At 42.0% G+C, this 17,553-nt stretch overlaps 2 protein-coding genes across 4 annotated transcripts; one reads left to right on the top strand and one right to left on the bottom strand.

The window, feature by feature from the left end:
* Nucleotides 1-4,578: 4,578 nt before the first annotated feature.
* map3k19 (mitogen-activated protein kinase kinase kinase 19) lies at nt 4,579-7,775 on the top strand. Its single transcript, XM_069663503.1, has 7 exons — nt 4,579-4,786; nt 5,255-5,541; nt 6,172-6,276; nt 6,417-6,655; nt 6,802-7,054; nt 7,173-7,381; nt 7,643-7,775. The coding sequence occupies exons 1-7, from the start codon at nt 4,579-4,581 to the stop codon at nt 7,773-7,775; spliced, it is 1,434 nt and encodes a 477-aa protein (XP_069519604.1).
* Nucleotides 7,776-8,443: 668 nt separating this feature from the next.
* Nucleotides 8,444-17,403, bottom strand: ccnt2a (cyclin T2a). 3 transcript variants are annotated; one of them, XM_069662905.1, is made up of 10 exons: nt 17,235-17,403; nt 16,471-16,552; nt 16,213-16,341; nt 15,836-15,896; nt 15,199-15,261; nt 14,604-14,649; nt 12,289-12,452; nt 12,017-12,087; nt 10,362-11,661; nt 8,444-10,208 (listed from the first exon to the last, which is right to left on the bottom strand). In XM_069662905.1, exons 1-10 carry the CDS (start codon nt 17,390-17,392, stop codon nt 10,135-10,137), a joined length of 2,148 nt encoding a protein of 715 aa, XP_069519006.1. In that variant the 5' UTR covers nt 17,393-17,403; the 3' UTR covers nt 8,444-10,134. The 3 variants fall into 3 exon arrangements, 2 of the variants coding, with proteins under 2 accessions (XP_069519006.1, XP_069519005.1); XM_069662904.1 differs by having other exon boundaries at nt 8,444-11,661; XR_011308215.1 differs by lacking the exons at nt 8,444-10,208; nt 10,362-11,661; nt 12,017-12,087 and having other exon boundaries at nt 12,380-12,452; nt 14,209-14,649.
* Nucleotides 17,404-17,553: the final 150 nt, after the last annotated feature.

The raw sequence follows: 17,553 nt of genomic DNA, 5'->3' as shown, positions 1-17,553 counted from the left end.
AATTAAAGCAGTTACGTGCAAAGTGACTGATAGCCTCAATGTTGCCATTAGGAGCCACAATTTAAAGACACAGGCAGACTGGCAGTGAGTGGTCACCCAGAAGACAAATATGTGGAAGCAGTAATTGGCTGTTTAAATAGGTGTGTGCGTGTGTGTGGAGGAGGGGTGCTCTGGGTAGCTGACACCTAGCTGCCATAGTGCTGTATTATCGGTGTCCCTATAGATGGAGCAGACAAGCAGGGCAGCTGGTTATCTGGACGAGAGCAGCAGGTGGTTTACGGGGAAAAGTTACAGTATACGTGTCTCAGAGGCCCACTGACACACTCACTTATTTATAGAAATATACTTAATTTAAAGATCATTTTGATTGTAATTATATATTACAAAAAAATCTAATCTATCTTAATGTTAAGAATGAGAACACAGAACATTTGAATACAAGGAGAAATCAGGACATTACTTACTCCATCTGGAAAAATTGTTTTGTTTATTTTAATCTCTTCAAACTGGGATTTCTGGCCTCTGAAGTCCCTCTTTGGTAACAGACTGTGGCAGATAATCACTTTTGTTCTTAACAGGAAGTGCTGGACTCTCCAGGGCACCCTCCTCTATCTGACCACCATAAAACCCTCAGCCAAGGTAAGGACTCTTTCAAGGACTCCTGGAGTTTTAGGGCTAAGGTGTGAACTATTGATGTTCGAAACTTTTTCCTTTGTACGTTTGCTAGAAAAGGACATAATTGTATTCTTAGTCTAAAAGGATAAAAGGGTACAAGGTGGAAACATTTGTTGAGCGCCAACTTACTATTTAACACAGGTCACTTTTACTATTTTCTGAGCTTTTATAGTGACCGAAAAATGTACTGGTCAGCTCCCAAATAGGCCATCAGATCAAATCACCTTCTAAAGGAAGGGGAGGGAGGGAGGCGTGTTTGGATAGGAGGGGTCTCTTACACACAATACGACCTCTCAGCTGAGAAACCTGCCCTGCCCATGTAGTACCTCAGGCACAGCAGTTCGGTTGAGTGGGAGAGAGGTTAGAGCAGGTCACTTAAAGAGAGAAAGAGGAGTGGGCATGAGGAGAACACTGGGAGCAAAAAGAGAAATAAGCTGCAAAGAACTACAGGAATAAACAGGAAGTCCTTAACAAGGTCTTAATATGGGAGCAAAGCGGGCTAACAGGTAACCCATGTTTTGTTCTTTTCAGGATAAGTGTCATTATGCATTTTGTATTATAATTGTATATTACTCTATTCTAAGTGATAAAAGTTTTCTGTCACTTACCTGTTGTTATAAAGGCGCATTTTAGTGTTATGATGTTGGAAGTGCGAAGTGAAATTATTTGCTTTTCCGAACAAATTTGTTGAATGTTAACAGCAATGTTTGGCTCGTTTATGGTCAACAATATTGTTTCAATTTTGTCTGTCACTGAGAACACAAAGAGAATACAATGGATTTAGGATTGTTGGGTGTAACTGTGTGTGTGTGTGTGTGTGTGTGTGTGTGTGTGTGTGTGTGTGTGTGTGGAGCAGATAAGGGGATCCCCCTCTGTTTCCAAAACGCCATGGAAACACTGGTTGACATCAGCCAAGGCTACCAGGATGCAGGGAGGGGAAGCAGGTGGGCACACACACACTCTGTCAAGTACAATCTTATTGAATTTGTAAAGGCTCTAAAGAGGCAAGCTGACGACACTAAGCTGTTAGCATTGGCGGTGTGGACACGTGGGCACATCAACATCTGTTTATACGTAACAACAAACAGTTGTGTACACACAAACGTTTAGTGTGTGTACGGTTAACACTCCATCCCCCCAACACACAATCTCCTGTATAAACAGCACACTCTCCCCGAGCTAGTCAACAACTGCTCCTTACTTTTACATCAACAGAGGAACAGTGTCCTATCCGGTTACACTCCTGTCCTGTATGCATGCACCTGTCACTGTGTCCAGAGGACAACCTGTTCTGCCCAAACAGGTTAGAAACACAGAGACAGGGGGAGAGAGGGCTCTGGTGAATCAGCCCATTGTCTGTTAGTCTGAGTGCTCACCACTGAATCAAGTCCAAGCTCTCCAAGGAGAATAAAGGTCTTTGAGCAGGTCTCTAATTTCATAGCATCAGATTCCAGAAATAAAGATGGAGGAAAATTAGGCTTTTGGCATTATGCTCAGTTCAGCACAAGGAAATAAACCCCATCAGCATTTGTAATTTTAACTCTAATAGTGTTATGGAGAATTATCCAGGGCAAAACTTACCACTCTCTGTTCTCTCCCCTTCTGATCAGCAGAGGAGGTTTGTCTCTGCCGAGCCTCAGCAACAACAGCAGGCACTGGAGCCACCTGGATTCTGCTCCCTCATCCGGTTTGAGTACTTGCCTTCCCGCACCACCTAGACACAGGTACATACTGTGCTGGATAAAAACCAATCAATAGCAGATAGCCAGTTCATAACCCTCCATGTCATCGTCCCATACAAAGAGAAAGGAAGAGTGAAGAATACTTAGAGCCTCGTGTAACAGCTAGAAATAAAACATTGGATGGAATAGACTGAAAGAACCATCAGATATTTATTTCAGTCTTGACCTTTGTCCATCCTGAGTCCTTGACTTCACAGCACTCGCCTGAGTGACTGAGAACCACATTCTGTGGACCCAAGTCAAGATTTCGGGCTTAAAGGTTTAGGGTTTGGTTAAATTTTAACCACTTCTGAACACCTCCACTCCCAGCCCCCGCATCTCCTATTTTACTTGCTGCTCATTTGAATAGTGGTAATTATACTTTTTTGTAATTAGAATACACAAGACATCTGCTGCACTTACACCAAATCTCTTTTTTGATTTGTCCCTCCCAGACAGAGAACAAGAAGTGTGGTTGCCACATTGCCATCCTCCCGAAATCATCTGTCCGTGGCTGAGCCTAGCCAGCTCAGCCAATCAGCCCCCAGCATCATTGAACCCCTTCTGTCTTCAACCATTATGATGCAGGCCAGAGCGCACATTCAAACCCGTATGTAAATGTGCAACACAAATATATAAACCTCCAGATAAGTTAATAAGAACAGCTTTTAAAGGTTTGACTCAGTTGCAAATATCTCTTCCTGTCTGCAGGACTGGGGTCTCAGGATACTGTGAATGAACAAAAGGTACATTTCAAACAACCAATCTCCTTATATGTGCTAGCCTTTTCATATATGCAATCCTTTTTCTTATAATAGATTTGTCTCTCTGGTCAGTCATACTCACTGAATTTCAATGTCCTTCCTCTCTGTAGTTCTCAGAGGGCCTCTTACTGGCGCCGCATCCCAGAACACCCAAGCTTTTGGCACCACTAGCCAGCAGGCGCAGGGATGTTACGCCTCTGCCAGGACTAAAGCACCATGTTCCCCTGAAGCCCATTAGCCGGAGCCCCATTTGCTCTAGGGCCCGGCTGAGGAGAGAGAGGTTATCTTGGGGCAGCCCGCGCACAGGCCCTCTGATCAATAAGGGTGGTAGCGAGGAGAGCGGGTCCAGCAGCAGCCAAAGCTCCATAGACCTGGAGGATGACGAGGAGGACGATGAGAAGGATACATATGGGAGAGCTTCCGGGGGAAGCCATCAGAAGTTTGTTGGATTGTTACAGCATTCAAACAATGTGAGCTCCTGTAAAGCAGGTTTGAGTGGGAAGACACGGCAGCATTTTGAAGTTGAGCCAAGGACGAGTCATGCCCCAAGGTTCCACAAATCAGCGCATGATCGGGATGGAGAACCTATCAATCAAACACGTGATAATCTCAGCACTGGAAAAAATATCAACTCTTACTGTGAAGGCAAAGGCCACCATATGAATCATGCAACAAAACCTTTTGACAGTCAGACTTTTAAAAAATGTTACTATGCACAACAAGGAGACACTCCGAATCCTACAAAAGATTCACTAAGCAATGAACTCCCTATCACATCTAACTCTATGGAGGAAAAGACCAAAATGGGCGACACCACAGAACCCAATAATGAGATTAGCCAAATGACAACATTTAACAATGACCAGAGTGATGCTATTGCAGGCTCCCAAGGGAATACATTGAATGACCGGCAGCATATAAAACAGACAGAAAGAACACTGGTAAATAATCCAATCTGTTGTAGGGAGGATGTAAAGTTGGAACTTAAGACAACTGAACATAGAATTCAGCTATTCGCTCCAGCTGGAAATGTGCATCCCAAAAGAGATGAGAGGTTATTGAACGCCTCAAAGCCTGTCCAGAACAAGTTGAGAAGAACCAGAATGAAGAATGAAGTAGGAGCAAATATACAAACAAACCCACAATCCTTTAATATACTAGCACACACAGACCGAAGCAACACCAATCGGATCAAGACCAAAGGAAATCTGAAGAACTTGTCACTTACCACACAAGCAAAAGTTAAGACAGGGAAGGGCAATGAGCTAATAATCAGCGGAGAGACAGTCACAAAAGTAAAATCAAGGCTGAAGTGTGTTAAAGGCCCTCACAGTAACACTGGCTGCCAATCACCACGAAAGAAGGTTACTGATCATGCACAGTCCAGGAGAGCAAATCCTGACAAGTTGCAGAGCAACATGGCTGAACAGCATCCACCAGTAACAGAGCCTAAGAGCGCCTGGCATTTGAAGAGACCCAGTCTAGAAGGATCAAGGTCTAAATCTGCTCTCGATAGCATCACCTACAAAGACATGTTTCAGCAGATACAGAGCGGAGACAAAGGACCAGCCATCTACGAGATGTTTGCCGGTCCTGTCTACGAAAATCTTCGAGTTTCCAGCTCCTGTGAGAAAGTTAAGGACAGACAAGTGCAATCTGCGCCGCCTCGAAAGACACATAGAGTCAAACAAAGACCAATAAAACAAGCTCAGAGTAAGCTTAAGAGACGTTTGGCGGAAAGTACAGCCATTTTGGCTAAAAGCCACCCAACACCTGCATCCCCTAGAGTGAAAGCGTGCCTTACACCTGTACAAAGCAAAGGCAAACACAGAATGAAGGCCATATCGGATGGGCATGCAGAGGCTGAGTTATTTCCCTCTGAAGACGTTGACAGTTGTCGGAAAGAGGCTGAAGATCATATCTTACCTACCATAGAGGAGGATCTCTCTAGATATGGGTCTCAAACATTGAAATCTGATGAAAAAACATTGATTGAACTAACTTCAACATCTTGTGCCAAAGAATACAGTCATATGCATTTGAATAGGCAAGAAAGTAATGGGAATTTTTCAATAGAAAACCGTAACCCACCAGTTTCTGGGGCTACGTACTCTGAAAACCCCCAACAACCCAAGATCAATACTTGGACGTCCTCTAGCAGCAACAGCCACACCATCATGTCCCCAGTTTACCAGAAGTTTTTGGATGAGGTTGGAGATGGGCCGCTTACAGATGACCTGCTACAATGTCTGGCCGAGGAGCTGATCTCATTGGATGAGAGGGATGTATCCACAGGGCCATGTCCTGAAGATGTGGATCCAAGTAAAGAGGAGTGCAAAGGAGAAAACGATCCTCCATCAGGAAGAAATTCATTCTCTAAGGTACATTTTTGGTCCTGATCGTGTTGGGTCATGTTGGGTCTTAAGTCTGTTAGTTGATCTACCCATTTTATGTGGAATTAATCAAGTGAGACCTAGATATGCTGCTTTATTTGCATTCATGTGGTGGACTACAATCTCATCTCACTGGGCGTCTACAACCCACAACCACATCATTTCATCAGACTTCAATATCCAAGTGACTTTCTACTGCAACTTAATACACATGTACCTTTATCTGAATTGCTGGTTTATCCCTAGTGGAATCTGAAAATTAGACAGCTAAATTTGGTAGTCTGGCTGTTTTAGGACCTGGGTGAGGGTTTTTGTTTCCTTGTCATGCAGAATAATTATGCAGATGGCAGATGGCTGGCTAAGTCTGCTTCTGTCCAAGTGCTTGCTCATGAGACGATTTTGATTAGCTCTCAAGTTTCATGAAATAACTTTTGTTGTCATTTGGCATCATATAAATCAATTAAAATTGATTGATTTGTTGATTAATATGTAGCCTTCTAATCTATAAGACTTGATGAAATGTCTTAATGAACTTATCTAACAAAGAAATACTGGTTCACTTAAATTTCAACAACTCTTTCTGCATTGCTGACCTTTATTGTCTGTATATTCTGGCAGGTTAATACAACAGAAAGTGCAGCTCTGCTTGGCTCTGGGTTGGTTGTAGATGACACTATCACGTGGACAAAGGGTGAAGTGCTCGGCAGGGGAGCCTATGGGACAGTAAGTAAAACAAAGTAAAGCAAATAATGCATTTAAGTATACGAAAACATGTCTTACATCCTGCACTTAGCGTCACCATTGTTGCGCAGCAGACATTGATCCTTCATTAACCTTGGATATAACTGCTGCCTTCTCATCAGGTGTACTGTGGTCTGACCAGCCAGGGGCAGCTGATAGCTGTAAAGCAGGTGAGCCTGGATGCCTCTGACCCTGACACTGCAAAGAAAGAGTACAGTCGTCTGCAGGGGGAAGTGGATCTGCTTAAAACCCTTAGACACAGCAACATTGTGGGTTTCCTTGGAACCTCGCTGAATCAGCATGTAGTTTCCATCTTCATGGAGTACATCCCAGGAGGATCCATTGCTAGCATCCTTCACAGGTTAGTTTGATTCGAAATAGCTTGACAGCTTTCCTCAAAGAATCTTTTGAAACATTGAGCTTTAGGAATGTCTCTTATATGACCAAATAAATATAACTAATGGTTTTACTAACCTTGAATACAAATTGTCCCTGTTACTGCCCCAGGTTTGGTCCCCTACCAGAGCGCGTCCTGGCTCTATACACCCATCAGATCTTGGAAGGGGTGACTTACCTTCACACGAACAGGGTGATACATCGTGACTTGAAGGGAAACAACGTCATGCTGATGCCCACTGGTGTCATCAAGCTCATAGACTTTGGCTGCGCCCGTCGAATCACCTGTCTGAACCACACTTCCAGCAATAGTGGAGATCTGATCAAGTCTGTCCATGGAACACCTTACTGGATGGCACCAGAGGTAGATATAGTTCATTTAGGTGGTCTATACAACTGTAAAGCTTTTTATAAGACTGGCGTTCTATTTATTTCATTGGCTGGCTGAACTTTATATTGCATGCATTTTTTCCACTCCTTAGGTTATCAATGAGACAGGATACGGCAGGAAGTCGGATATTTGGAGTGTTGGTTGCACCGTGTTTGAGATGGCCACAGGGAAACCACCACTGGCACACATGGACAAGATGGCTGCCTTGTTCTACATTGGGGCTCAGAGAGGGTTGATGCCCTCCTTACCAGACGGGTTTTCGGATAACGTCAAGGATTTTGTCAAAATCTGCTTGACAAGGTGAGACTTGTTGTCCTCTCTGGTCAGTGCAAACTCAAATTGGTTTGATGCTCACTTATCCAGTGAACTTATTACTGATCAATCAGTTAAGTTCATGTGTACAATCATATAAGATACATTGAGTGAATGTTATGTTTATACGAAAAAGATACTTTCTGAGTTTGAAACTTTGAAGTTTACAACTTAATGCTGTGCACATTCTTATATAAACATGTATGGGAATAAGTGCCTTTATTAACATTTGTTTTCTCTTAACTACAGTGACCAGAGACTACGGCCATCTGCTGACCAGCTGCTCAAGCATTCGTTCATCCAGCAAAATGAGACTGGCGTGAACTCTTGGAAAACACAAAAAAAGAACTGCTGTGGTCACCTAGAAGGACTGTGTGGATAACAAGGATCTACATTAGTACAAAATGTTTTTCATTTTAAGTGGTTATTTAGATTCTTAACTCAAACATGTTTTTGTACAATACGAGGGCCCGCCACTTATCCTTAGTGGTGCATCAGAAGTGTGTTTGGAGGCATCTTGCTCCAGACCTTTCGAAAACTACAACAAATGATGCATCAAAGGGAAAAAACTGGAGTCCTCATTGCATTCTTCAGAGGTTTAGGGGGATCTACATGAGAAGCACTTATATACATTTTACTTGTAACAATAATAGAACCTATAAAATGTGAAGCGATTAGGTGCCAGATTTGTTACCGTCTTCCTTTAGTTATAAATGTGCCAATCTTGTAAATACCTTAATTTGACATCATGCATAACACTAGGTCTCTGTAATTTATTTCAGTTACATGACACAACAAAGCTCAATTTCATAACCTACATTTGTCAGTCCTAATAATGTGAACTTCTGTTCCCACTGATGAGTTATTTAGGAATCTGTGTGTAAAATGGTGCCTGACAGACCTGCCAATGATAAGTAATAATCTACTGAGACATACTTGTATGTCTCCTCATATTGTGATATTCACAAATCAACAAGGTTCTTTACTACTAGACTTCAGTACAATGATTTGAATAATACAATGACAGAAACAACCAGGATTTATACTGTGTCAGGGTAGTGGCAACTTTGAAGTTTATTTGAAATATTGAAATGAAAAAAAAAATGTAAAGAGGGGCTCGCGCTCATTTGTCCACAACTGCTTTTGTTCTGTGAATCTCTAATGAGGGAACAAACAATCCAGCCGGCTTATTGAGCTCCCCCCCCCACTCACAATAAATTAGTAACCCCATCAAGAACAGAGGTGAGGGTCATGTCAAGACTTCAGAATGATATAAAGTTTGATGTAAAGACGTTTCTGGACAGTTACATGATTGTAAATTTAAGTTTAACCAAGTGGATGAGGACATTGGTCACAAAACCTGTAAAAGATAACCACAATGCAGAGACTGGAGGTTTTGGAAACCTCCAGTAGGTCATGTTGCATATTAGTCATTGCTCTGACAGCTATTGCTGGGATGGAAGTTTTTTTTTCTGACTAGTTTCCTGTAAATGGTTGATCTGAATAATACTTACATGTGCCCCCATTATGGGCTGACATCTAAGGGCTACAGCTTCATGTAATAAAATAATGTCTGATGCACTTCAAAGTAAAAGGGTTATGTAAACTTTAATAGCACACTACTACTGTCCTTGTCGTTGTTTTCTTTTTGAGGCACAACCTTTGGCATCCAGCTTAAGGTCTACTTAAAAGGTCCAAAAAAATTATTTTTTGGTACAAATTGCATCGCTGTGATGTGATACGTAGGTGTTGGATGTGCCGGTGTTACTGAGGGTATCAACTGATATTTCCTGTGGTGAAAAAGCACAGTACAGCACCCTCTGTAGGAAGGCTGTGAGAAGCACACATCACTGGAATGCTGAAATCATTCACCCAATGATGCCCAATCCTTTGATCAACAAAATAAAAGTTTTTATAGGTATTATAGTTATATTGTTATACTTACAAGCAGCTCCAAACCTGAGTAGTCATGGTATAGCATTTTTTCCTTAAACATACAAAAACGTATGCACATTTATCTCCACTTTCTGTAAACAGCAAGTACGCATTCTCCTTTCAAATCCCTTTGATGATTGAAACATGCAAATCATACGCACAGTACTTAAGTATAAAAAAAAATCAACACAAGAAAGTAATTGAGGAGATGAAACTTTACACCTAAAAAAATTGCATCCATCAAAAGTAGTAAATGGAATGCCAGCAAACATAACTTTGAACTCATCTCCGTCTAGCCAATGGAGTCCTCCATACAACCGTAAGAATGTGATTTAATTAAATTACTCTTTAAAAAAATAGGAGGAAAATGAAGAAAGTGTGCCTTCCATGCCTTTTACAGTACTCACTAATACTTTTTATTCCCACTTGGAGATCTGAAATGTAGGGAAGGACTTTCACAAACCAACCTTTGCACATTTCTAGACTCACTTGAGGAGGAAGGAGAACCAAGCAGCAATTCAACACACTAAACAAAAAGACAGGACTGAGCATCACAACCCAGAGATCTGACGGTCAGGAAGCATAATTTTTCATCTTTCTATTCTCACAGAAATTGAAAAGTCCAACAATACTTTTCTTTTTTTTGCAGATACATATTTCTGCCTTTCAGTAAAGGGTTTTATCATCACATAAAGAGTTTTTTTTCTAGGGCACTTAACAGGGAGGTGAGCATAGTCTTCAGAGTCTGAACTGTGGGTAGTTTGTTGCCATTTCCATGAGCTGGCCATGGCTGCAGAGTGGTGGACTCAGTGTCTCTGCTCTCCCACCTCATGTGGCGATTCACTGGGAGGCGGGTACTGCTGAGAGGTCCGCAGCCCACCTGGGTGTGACAGGAGGGGGGAGGAGGAGGAGAAACAAGAATAAGGAGGAGGAGGAGGGGGAGGTTAGCCATAGAGCTGCAAGCCAGACGAGACACACTGCAGTACAGGAGAGGAGCAAGGAGGAAGAAAGGGGAGAGAAAAAGATGTAGTACCTGCAGTACCAGTGCCACCCTTGGAGATTTTGCTCACTTTGGAGCAGGAAGTGGAGAATGAGGAAGAAGGGTGGTGGTTGTGGCTGGCCTCGGGGTATGCCCTCCTTCGCGATGAGGATGAAGGTAAAGAGGTGGATCCAGGAGGAGCAAGCGTGGTCCCTTCCATGCCGACAAGTCCTGGAGGACCCCGTGGCAGGCCTCCACCGCCACCTGGACCCTCTGGGCCTCCCCGTCCGTTCCCGCTGTGTGTGTGCAGATGACTGTGCTTGTGGTGGCGGTGGAGGTTATGATCTGCTCCTCGATGTTTCTCCTTGCTCACCAGAGGGCTGGAATGTTTACTTTTGTTATTTGCTGCCATGCCTTCATCTGATGAGCTGTGGCGCTCTGATGAAGAAACTTTTATCTTCATCTTAAGCTCATCTTTGCTTGCTTGTCCACTTTTATCTGTCTGCGAGCTGCCACCAGACCCAGGAACAGCCAAGCGGAGTTTCAGCGAGCCTTTGTCCCGTTTCTCACTGTGATGGCGTCTGTCTTGCCCTGAAGTGGAAGAGGAGGGGAATTTCATTTTTATTGGGGAGGCAGTGGTGCTGCCACCACCTCCATGGGATGTTTGGTGGGGCTGTGAATATTTTCTATGGTCTACTTGGCTTGTAGTGGATGGTGCATAGGTAGAAGAGGAGGAAGACAAAATATCCCCCCTCACATCACAGTCCATAAGTCCTCCATGCTGTTCCTGACTGCGTTTTTGCCCAGAAACAGTCAGCTCTGCAGCATGTTTCTCTCTGTATTTGTCCAGAGACAGCTTCTGAGCTGGAGATGGTTGGGGTGGAGGAGCTGGTGGGGGGTAAGCAGACTGAGGTGGCTGATGCTTGCCTACACTGCACCCACCAGCTCCTTTTTGTTCCTGTTTGACAGGGTTGAAGTCCATTTTTTCAGTCTTGTATAGTGGTGGATGCTGAAGCAATGAGGAGGAGGTCTGCAAGGATAGTGTTGGCTCTTGGATAGAGATGTTAAGAGGTTCCTGTTTTATACAGGTGGAAGGGTACCCTGTTTGGCTCTGGTTGCCCTGGGGCCACTCACTGTGGCTAGCTGGATTGTATGTGCCAGCCAAGGCGTCCAGAGACAGGGCTGATTCTCCAGACTGGCCAGGCATGGACACGGTGAAGATGCCGCCCGCTTTGGAAAAACTTGGGTTGGAGACTCCTGGAAGTGAGACATCACCTTGATCTTGGAGCCCAGTAAAGGAGTTGTCTGCCAACTGGGAGCCCTCAGTCTTGGGCTTTTTGGCAGCTTGTGTTGCCTGAAGGGCAGAAAGAGATTTGTGATGAATTTTAGAGTTTTTAGTTTTAGTTAGCTGTAAACATGGCTGTGGGACAAATAATCATTATCACAATGTATTTTGTTTTAACACTGCCAAAATCATTGCCATATAGTTGGTTACTAAACTGGGTTGAAAATGTATAGTTCCTACACTGCAGACCTTTTAATTGTTTTCAGAACTGCTTTTGGCACTTCAGCTTTTTACTGCTCCAAATGATCACGTGGTTTTTTTTGAGAGACTAACTTATTTGATACATTAAGAATCAAATATAAAATTTAACAGACAATACATGTCTCCCCACTGAACAGATGTAAAGAGCAGAAATGTATCCTACCCTCCAGTTGCGTATCCTCTTTAACCGGCTTGGCGTCTTCTCAAGAATCTGCAGAAACTCATGTGTCAACTCTGCAAGTAAAAAGACGAATTTTGTCAAACAAACTAAAATTCAAAGTTTAAAACTATGTGTATTCTATAACATTATCCCAGGTCAACAAGCTTTCCATACACAGTCATATAGAAGACTTTACTTAATACGCACAAAGGAAGACATAACAAATCACTTGGAGGTAATACATTTCAGAAAAAATTAAACATGTCAAAACTCACCGTCAAGCAGCTCAAGTGTGACAGAGTTGTCCACGTACTCCCACCAGTGTTTTCCGTCAGTGGAAACTGGGATCTCCCAGTTGGACCACTTACAGGCCAGGTGGATGCACACACAGGCGATCACTGTGGGCTTGTACTGGAGGCAGAAGGTAGTGAGGTGTAGACTGTGTAGTGTGTAAGGATATGTGGAATAAATGTGTGTGCAATGTGTGTAAGAAAGAATGATTATTATTTATGTGATGGTATATGTATGCAAGGGAGTTGATTGAGGCCAGGTGGAGTCACGGTTGGTCCAACATTTTGAGAAAAGAGAAAAAAAACACAAGAAGGAACAGGCAACATTAATTTACTGCAGGATTTGGGTGCAAAAGATTTTGTTGATGCATTAAACTCAAAACATCACAATACAGGTGACAACTCACAACTATGAATCAAAATATAAGGACATAATTGCCAGTGTGCTTAAAAGTAAGCATCAAATGGCATCATGTGACAATGATTAGAGTTTCAAAACTCTTGGATGGTTTGAAAACAGTGAGGTAAGTGGGAAGGGGCCAGGGGTATTAGCTGAGTGTAGTCTGCCCATTGTGAATTACTGAGGCCTCCCATGTGACAGTTGCATCATTGTAAGTTTATCTGATGGGGTGCTCTCTGTACTGGTCTTTTTCACTGCTGTGTGAAAAGGAATGAACTTTGTGGATGCTGCAGATGAATTAAACAACTTGGTAACAAATCTGCCAGTGTTAGGGGTACACTAAAGTGCGCGAGTGTTCTCCATAATGACAGCCTAAATTAAATAGCATAGCTAATCTGACCTACAATTCCAGGGTAAAATAATATTAATGCATATTTTGATCTCAATTTCAATAGAGTAACAAATGAAGAATCTCAGTACTTGTAGCTTAATTAGAGACACAGTTCACCATAGGATATTTACCAAAAATCAGTAACTACAACATCAGTACTACGGTTGCTTTTTAAGGATAAAAAATTGTTTTCCCACCCCGTAATTTATCAGACACTTAGGCCATGGCTATGCTATTGTTATCTAAATTAGTTTGAGGAAAGACTCTCAGGAAAAACCTAGGCCATGATAAAGCTAGTTCCAGTTTCACTTTAGAATAACACCCTGCCTCCACACAAAGCTGTATATAAAATATGAACTAGGCATAACATTGAATCACTGCATGTAAAACATGTTTAGATAGAGCTGCAGGATAACCTTGTACAGAGAGGCAAGAACAATGTCTGGAGTCTGATGTGTCAGATTACAGCAGCCTTAAAGCTCTGTCACACCTGACATGTACAAGCCGTTGGATGACAACATTTCAATCCCATTATTGAATCATCTCAAATGGTTTAAGTCATCTTTAAAGTTCCTCAAACTTTTCGTAATGACTGTACTTGACTTTATTCAAATAAAACTATTTCAGAGTACTGAGCTACTATGAGAACAGTTACTGGCCATAGCTTCCACTCTTAGTAAGTGTCAGCTTTGCAAAACTTTACAGTTCACAGTCAGCATCCAGACATTGTCAACTGATTTAAAGTAGTTAAAGACAAATTTAATTGCATTAACATCAATTCCTTTCTACCCTTTAAGGACCCAGTTTTCTACTAAAAACATGTCAAGGACATTTTTGTCCTTTTAGTTGGAATAAATAATCTCCAAATGTATTTTGATCAGTGTGAGAAACACTAAAATAAAATGTATGCATTATGTATTCTGCAAGTCCTTAACGGGTCAGGATAAAGTTTTCCTTGTAACATCTTTGAAAAGGGCTAAATGCATGAAAGAATGTAGTAGAAGAGCTTGGAAAATTTTGCATTTTAAGACAAGTAAAAATTGCAAAAAGTGGAAAAATATTTGAACAAATGGATATGAAAAAGAAAATTGAAAAATGAATGTGCGGTACTTACCGGAAGGACCTCTACGAGAAATGTTTACATCTGTGAAATCTTTAGCTGCTATTCAGGCTACCAAAGTGTCTTTCTTTTAGAATTATGCACTTTTTCGCAACCGAACAAACATGTGGGTTTCAAGCGCACCACTACACTTCGCATCTTGCATTCAACCCATCTGTGCCAACACGTGGACCCTTGTACAATACACCGCACTGCGACTGGGGCCGGTAATGCTACAAGCCACCCTGTCCCACTCCCTTTGGACAAGGAAGGGGATCTGAGGGGAAGAGGCAAGCATCCCAACAGCCACCAGCGCAAGTAGGGCCCGTTGGACACTGAAAGGGCACCCTGCATTACAGGAAGCTATGGTGTGCAGTCAAAGTGCAACAAAGGAGGGGCAGGATAACAACCTGTTGGTAGCCATGAAATAGGAAGTCTGTGCCAGATCCTTGCTCGCTGTAGGAGACAGAAAAGAGAAAAAGAAGAAAGGGAAAAGGGGATTACCATTTCTGCAAAACCAAAGCATGTTATTTACATTCGGGCAGGAACTAAATGTTTATCCATTTTAGTTATTTACCAATACACTGATTAAGCCAAGAACAAGACTGAGAACAATACTTGACACAAACTGTTGCTACAATTGAAAAACTTTCAGGAAGCTGGATGATCTTTAGGAATCAAGTCAGTAAGTAGAACAGGGAGATAATGAAATCATATCTATCAATAAATTTAACAGTTCCTGAGTCATTATCATATGTTAGCATATTACAAATATTCAGTTTGGTAAATTGTAATTTAAATACAGTCTTGGACTTGGCCCAATATGCGTCAGTGAATGTCACTTATGTGCTACGCCATACAATGCACTCAAAAGGTCATGAAAAGGGCAAAGTGTGTGATCATTAAACCATTAAATCCGCATGGTTTTCACCCCCCTCCCCACCCATATCTGAGGTGGGACAAAAAAGAGCAGAGGGCACAAAGAGCAAAGAAGGAAGCCTCTACCTCGCACTAGCTGGGAACATTTCACCACATCAGTGTGTGGGTGATCAATAGTAATTTCAAAGCCTGGAACAAAATACATGACAGGTGAGTTTAACACAAACACAGTTGGGAGGTGACATGTCATTTAAGGATTGAACAAACAGACCTACCGCTTCACTTTTGGCTATGAATTCAGATTATAGTAGATGTCGTATTCGTAAAGATGAATAATGAAAATTGATGGTCAATTTGTGTATATATGTTGCAAATTAAATGCAATCAAATCGGCTCTGACCACCTTCACTCTGATCAATGAGCGAGCACAAATTGTTTTAGCCGTAAGTTCAATTTTGCATGACATCAAATTGAGGAAATATGTCCAGTGAATTTGCAAAAAACAAATTAATACCATGGTTCATGACCAATAATTAAGAGAATGGCATGTCACCTTTACATGATTTGTTGAAAATATGTACACGATAAAATACCCATACAGCAGCTAATAAAACATTTCACTCAACAGGCTGAGATAAATATATTCAACAGTGATAAATAGCACTACTCCCTTACTGATGATAATAAACCAAAGATAATAATTATGATAAGCCAAAGGCTATCTCTTTCTCTCAAGTCATCCACTCCAGTCACCACTACTTACCCAGGGTCTGCAGCACTATGGATTCAAGTATCACCAGCTCTTGAGCTTGCTGGAGGTATGCCTGAAGTTTGATAGACAGTCATTACAACACAATTGTAATGAGTCTATTAATCTATGCCCCTAACATCTGATTTCAAATGGCCATACATGCTATAAAAGAAACTTATTTTACGATTAATGCAGGCCTTGTCGCGTGCAGGTGTTTGGTACACACCAACAGCAGGCTAGGGCAGTTAAGATAAGGCCCTTCGCAGTGGGCAAGGGATTTTCGCCAGCCATTTAGATAGGGAAACCATGACCATTGAGAGAACAGGAAAGTCAGACATAGAAAAGAGAAAACTTTCGACCATACCATATGAAGAGCCTCCTGAACTTACATTGCTTTTAGTGTCTAGAGGCGGCTCTTGGGGATTCAGGCAAGCATGTGCTACTTTGATCACATGTTCGAGTTTCCGAGGTTGCTCTTCCACTTTTGCAGCCAAAAACAAGGTGGTTGGAGATATTATCTGTACAAAATCATAAAGACATTTTCATTCATAACCATAGTAACTAAACAGAGTAATTTTTGTAACAATCCTAACCTAACGTGCACTAGGTTGCAGGTCGATAGCAGTATTATGTAATAGGATACTTACATTCCTGTGGAATTTGGTGAAAGAGTGTTGCATATAAAATCTATGCATGTAAACAATGGCGGTATTTATTGTTAATTGTGAGCTGGGCAGCGGGTCAAGGTAATTTCCAAAGTTCACTTAGTAATAATCAGCGTCCCAAACATATTGAACAATTTAGCAATTTTGTATTTAGCCAAAAATCACAGAATTGAAAAACGTACTGGAACTTCATAACTGGCAAAAGTAACGTTTAAGTCGACCGGAGTAAAGAAGAATCCAAAGCCTCACAGACACTGTATGGCATGCTAAGTGACTTACGTTAGCTATGCTACATTTCAGCTTGTGCTTTAAACAGATAGGAAGAACATATTAAGTAACAACTTTGAGTATTAAAACTAAGCATGTCGTTATTTGATTCAAATAAAACAGCTCAATTGGAACCAGGGCGAAAGACATTTTACTTTAATCGACATGTGTCTAGCAACAGCTGCAAACTCACCTAACGGCCCTTTAGACGTCCACCCTCAGCTAGCTACTTAGCATGCTATGTTAGCGTACAGTTAAACATTACCTATGGTATTTAGACTCCAGATAAAGATGTTTATAGTATAACATCATTCAAAACCGCCACAACATGAAAACATACAAAACGAAAAGTCACAAATCTTGCTTTCTTACGTCAGAATTAAGCTTAAAATAAGCTCGCGCTAACAGGCCCACTCTATCGGTGAGCGCCATGTCTATTCCTAGTCTGGTCGAGGGATAAGTTTGTTTACAAAGGATACACGTTGAGTCTCTGACCCATGTCTTGAATCAGATTCGCCGCTTGTTGCCGGTATGACAGCTCGCGGTCCGGTTCTACTCCACATCGGCGGGACGGCGTGCTCTCGAGCTGCTCCCGGGTGAAAAACCATTTCGACGAAGATCCCCGGCACGCCGCCATTGCTCTCCAACGTTCACTTGGGCATCAAGCACGCGGACGTGACGTCGTGTCGCACAGGAAATCACGACTTCTTCGATGGTGGGACCAGCAAGTGGTGTGTTCACGTTTGTAAATATTATTTCATATTGCGATGCTTGTTCGATAATAGGTTAATTATATCT

Source organism: Semicossyphus pulcher, unplaced genomic scaffold (assembly GCF_022749685.1).
Source record: "Semicossyphus pulcher isolate SPU_LCO1_2020_fin unplaced genomic scaffold, fSemPul1.0.p SCAF_15, whole genome shotgun sequence".
In the NCBI taxonomy this organism is placed as follows: domain Eukaryota; kingdom Metazoa; phylum Chordata; class Actinopteri; order Labriformes; family Labridae; genus Semicossyphus; species Semicossyphus pulcher.
The sequence above is the reverse complement of the archived record's forward strand: the minus strand, read 5'-3'. Positions and strand labels throughout refer to the sequence as shown.

Coding starts and splice junctions, on each gene's coding strand:
- map3k19 (XM_069663503.1), top strand. CDS start 4,579: ATGGCTGAACAGCATCCACCAGTAACAGAGCCTAAGAGCGCCTGGCAT. Junction 4,787..5,254: donor TCTTCGAGTTTCCAGCTCCT/GTGAGAAAGTTA, acceptor GTAACCCACCAG/TTTCTGGGGCTACGTACTCT. Junction 7,382..7,642: donor GTCAAAATCTGCTTGACAAG/GTGAGACTTGTT, acceptor TCTTAACTACAG/TGACCAGAGACTACGGCCAT.
- ccnt2a (XM_069662904.1), bottom strand. CDS start 17,392: ATGGCGGCGTGCCGGGGATCTTCGTCGAAATGGTTTTTCACCCGGGAG. Junction 15,897..16,212: donor CTCTAGACACTAAAAGCAAT/GTAAGTTCAGGA, acceptor ATCAAACTTCAG/GCATACCTCCAGCAAGCTCA. Junction 11,662..12,016: donor AGAGGATACGCAACTGGAGG/GTAGGATACATT, acceptor TCTGCCCTTCAG/GCAACACAAGCTGCCAAAAA.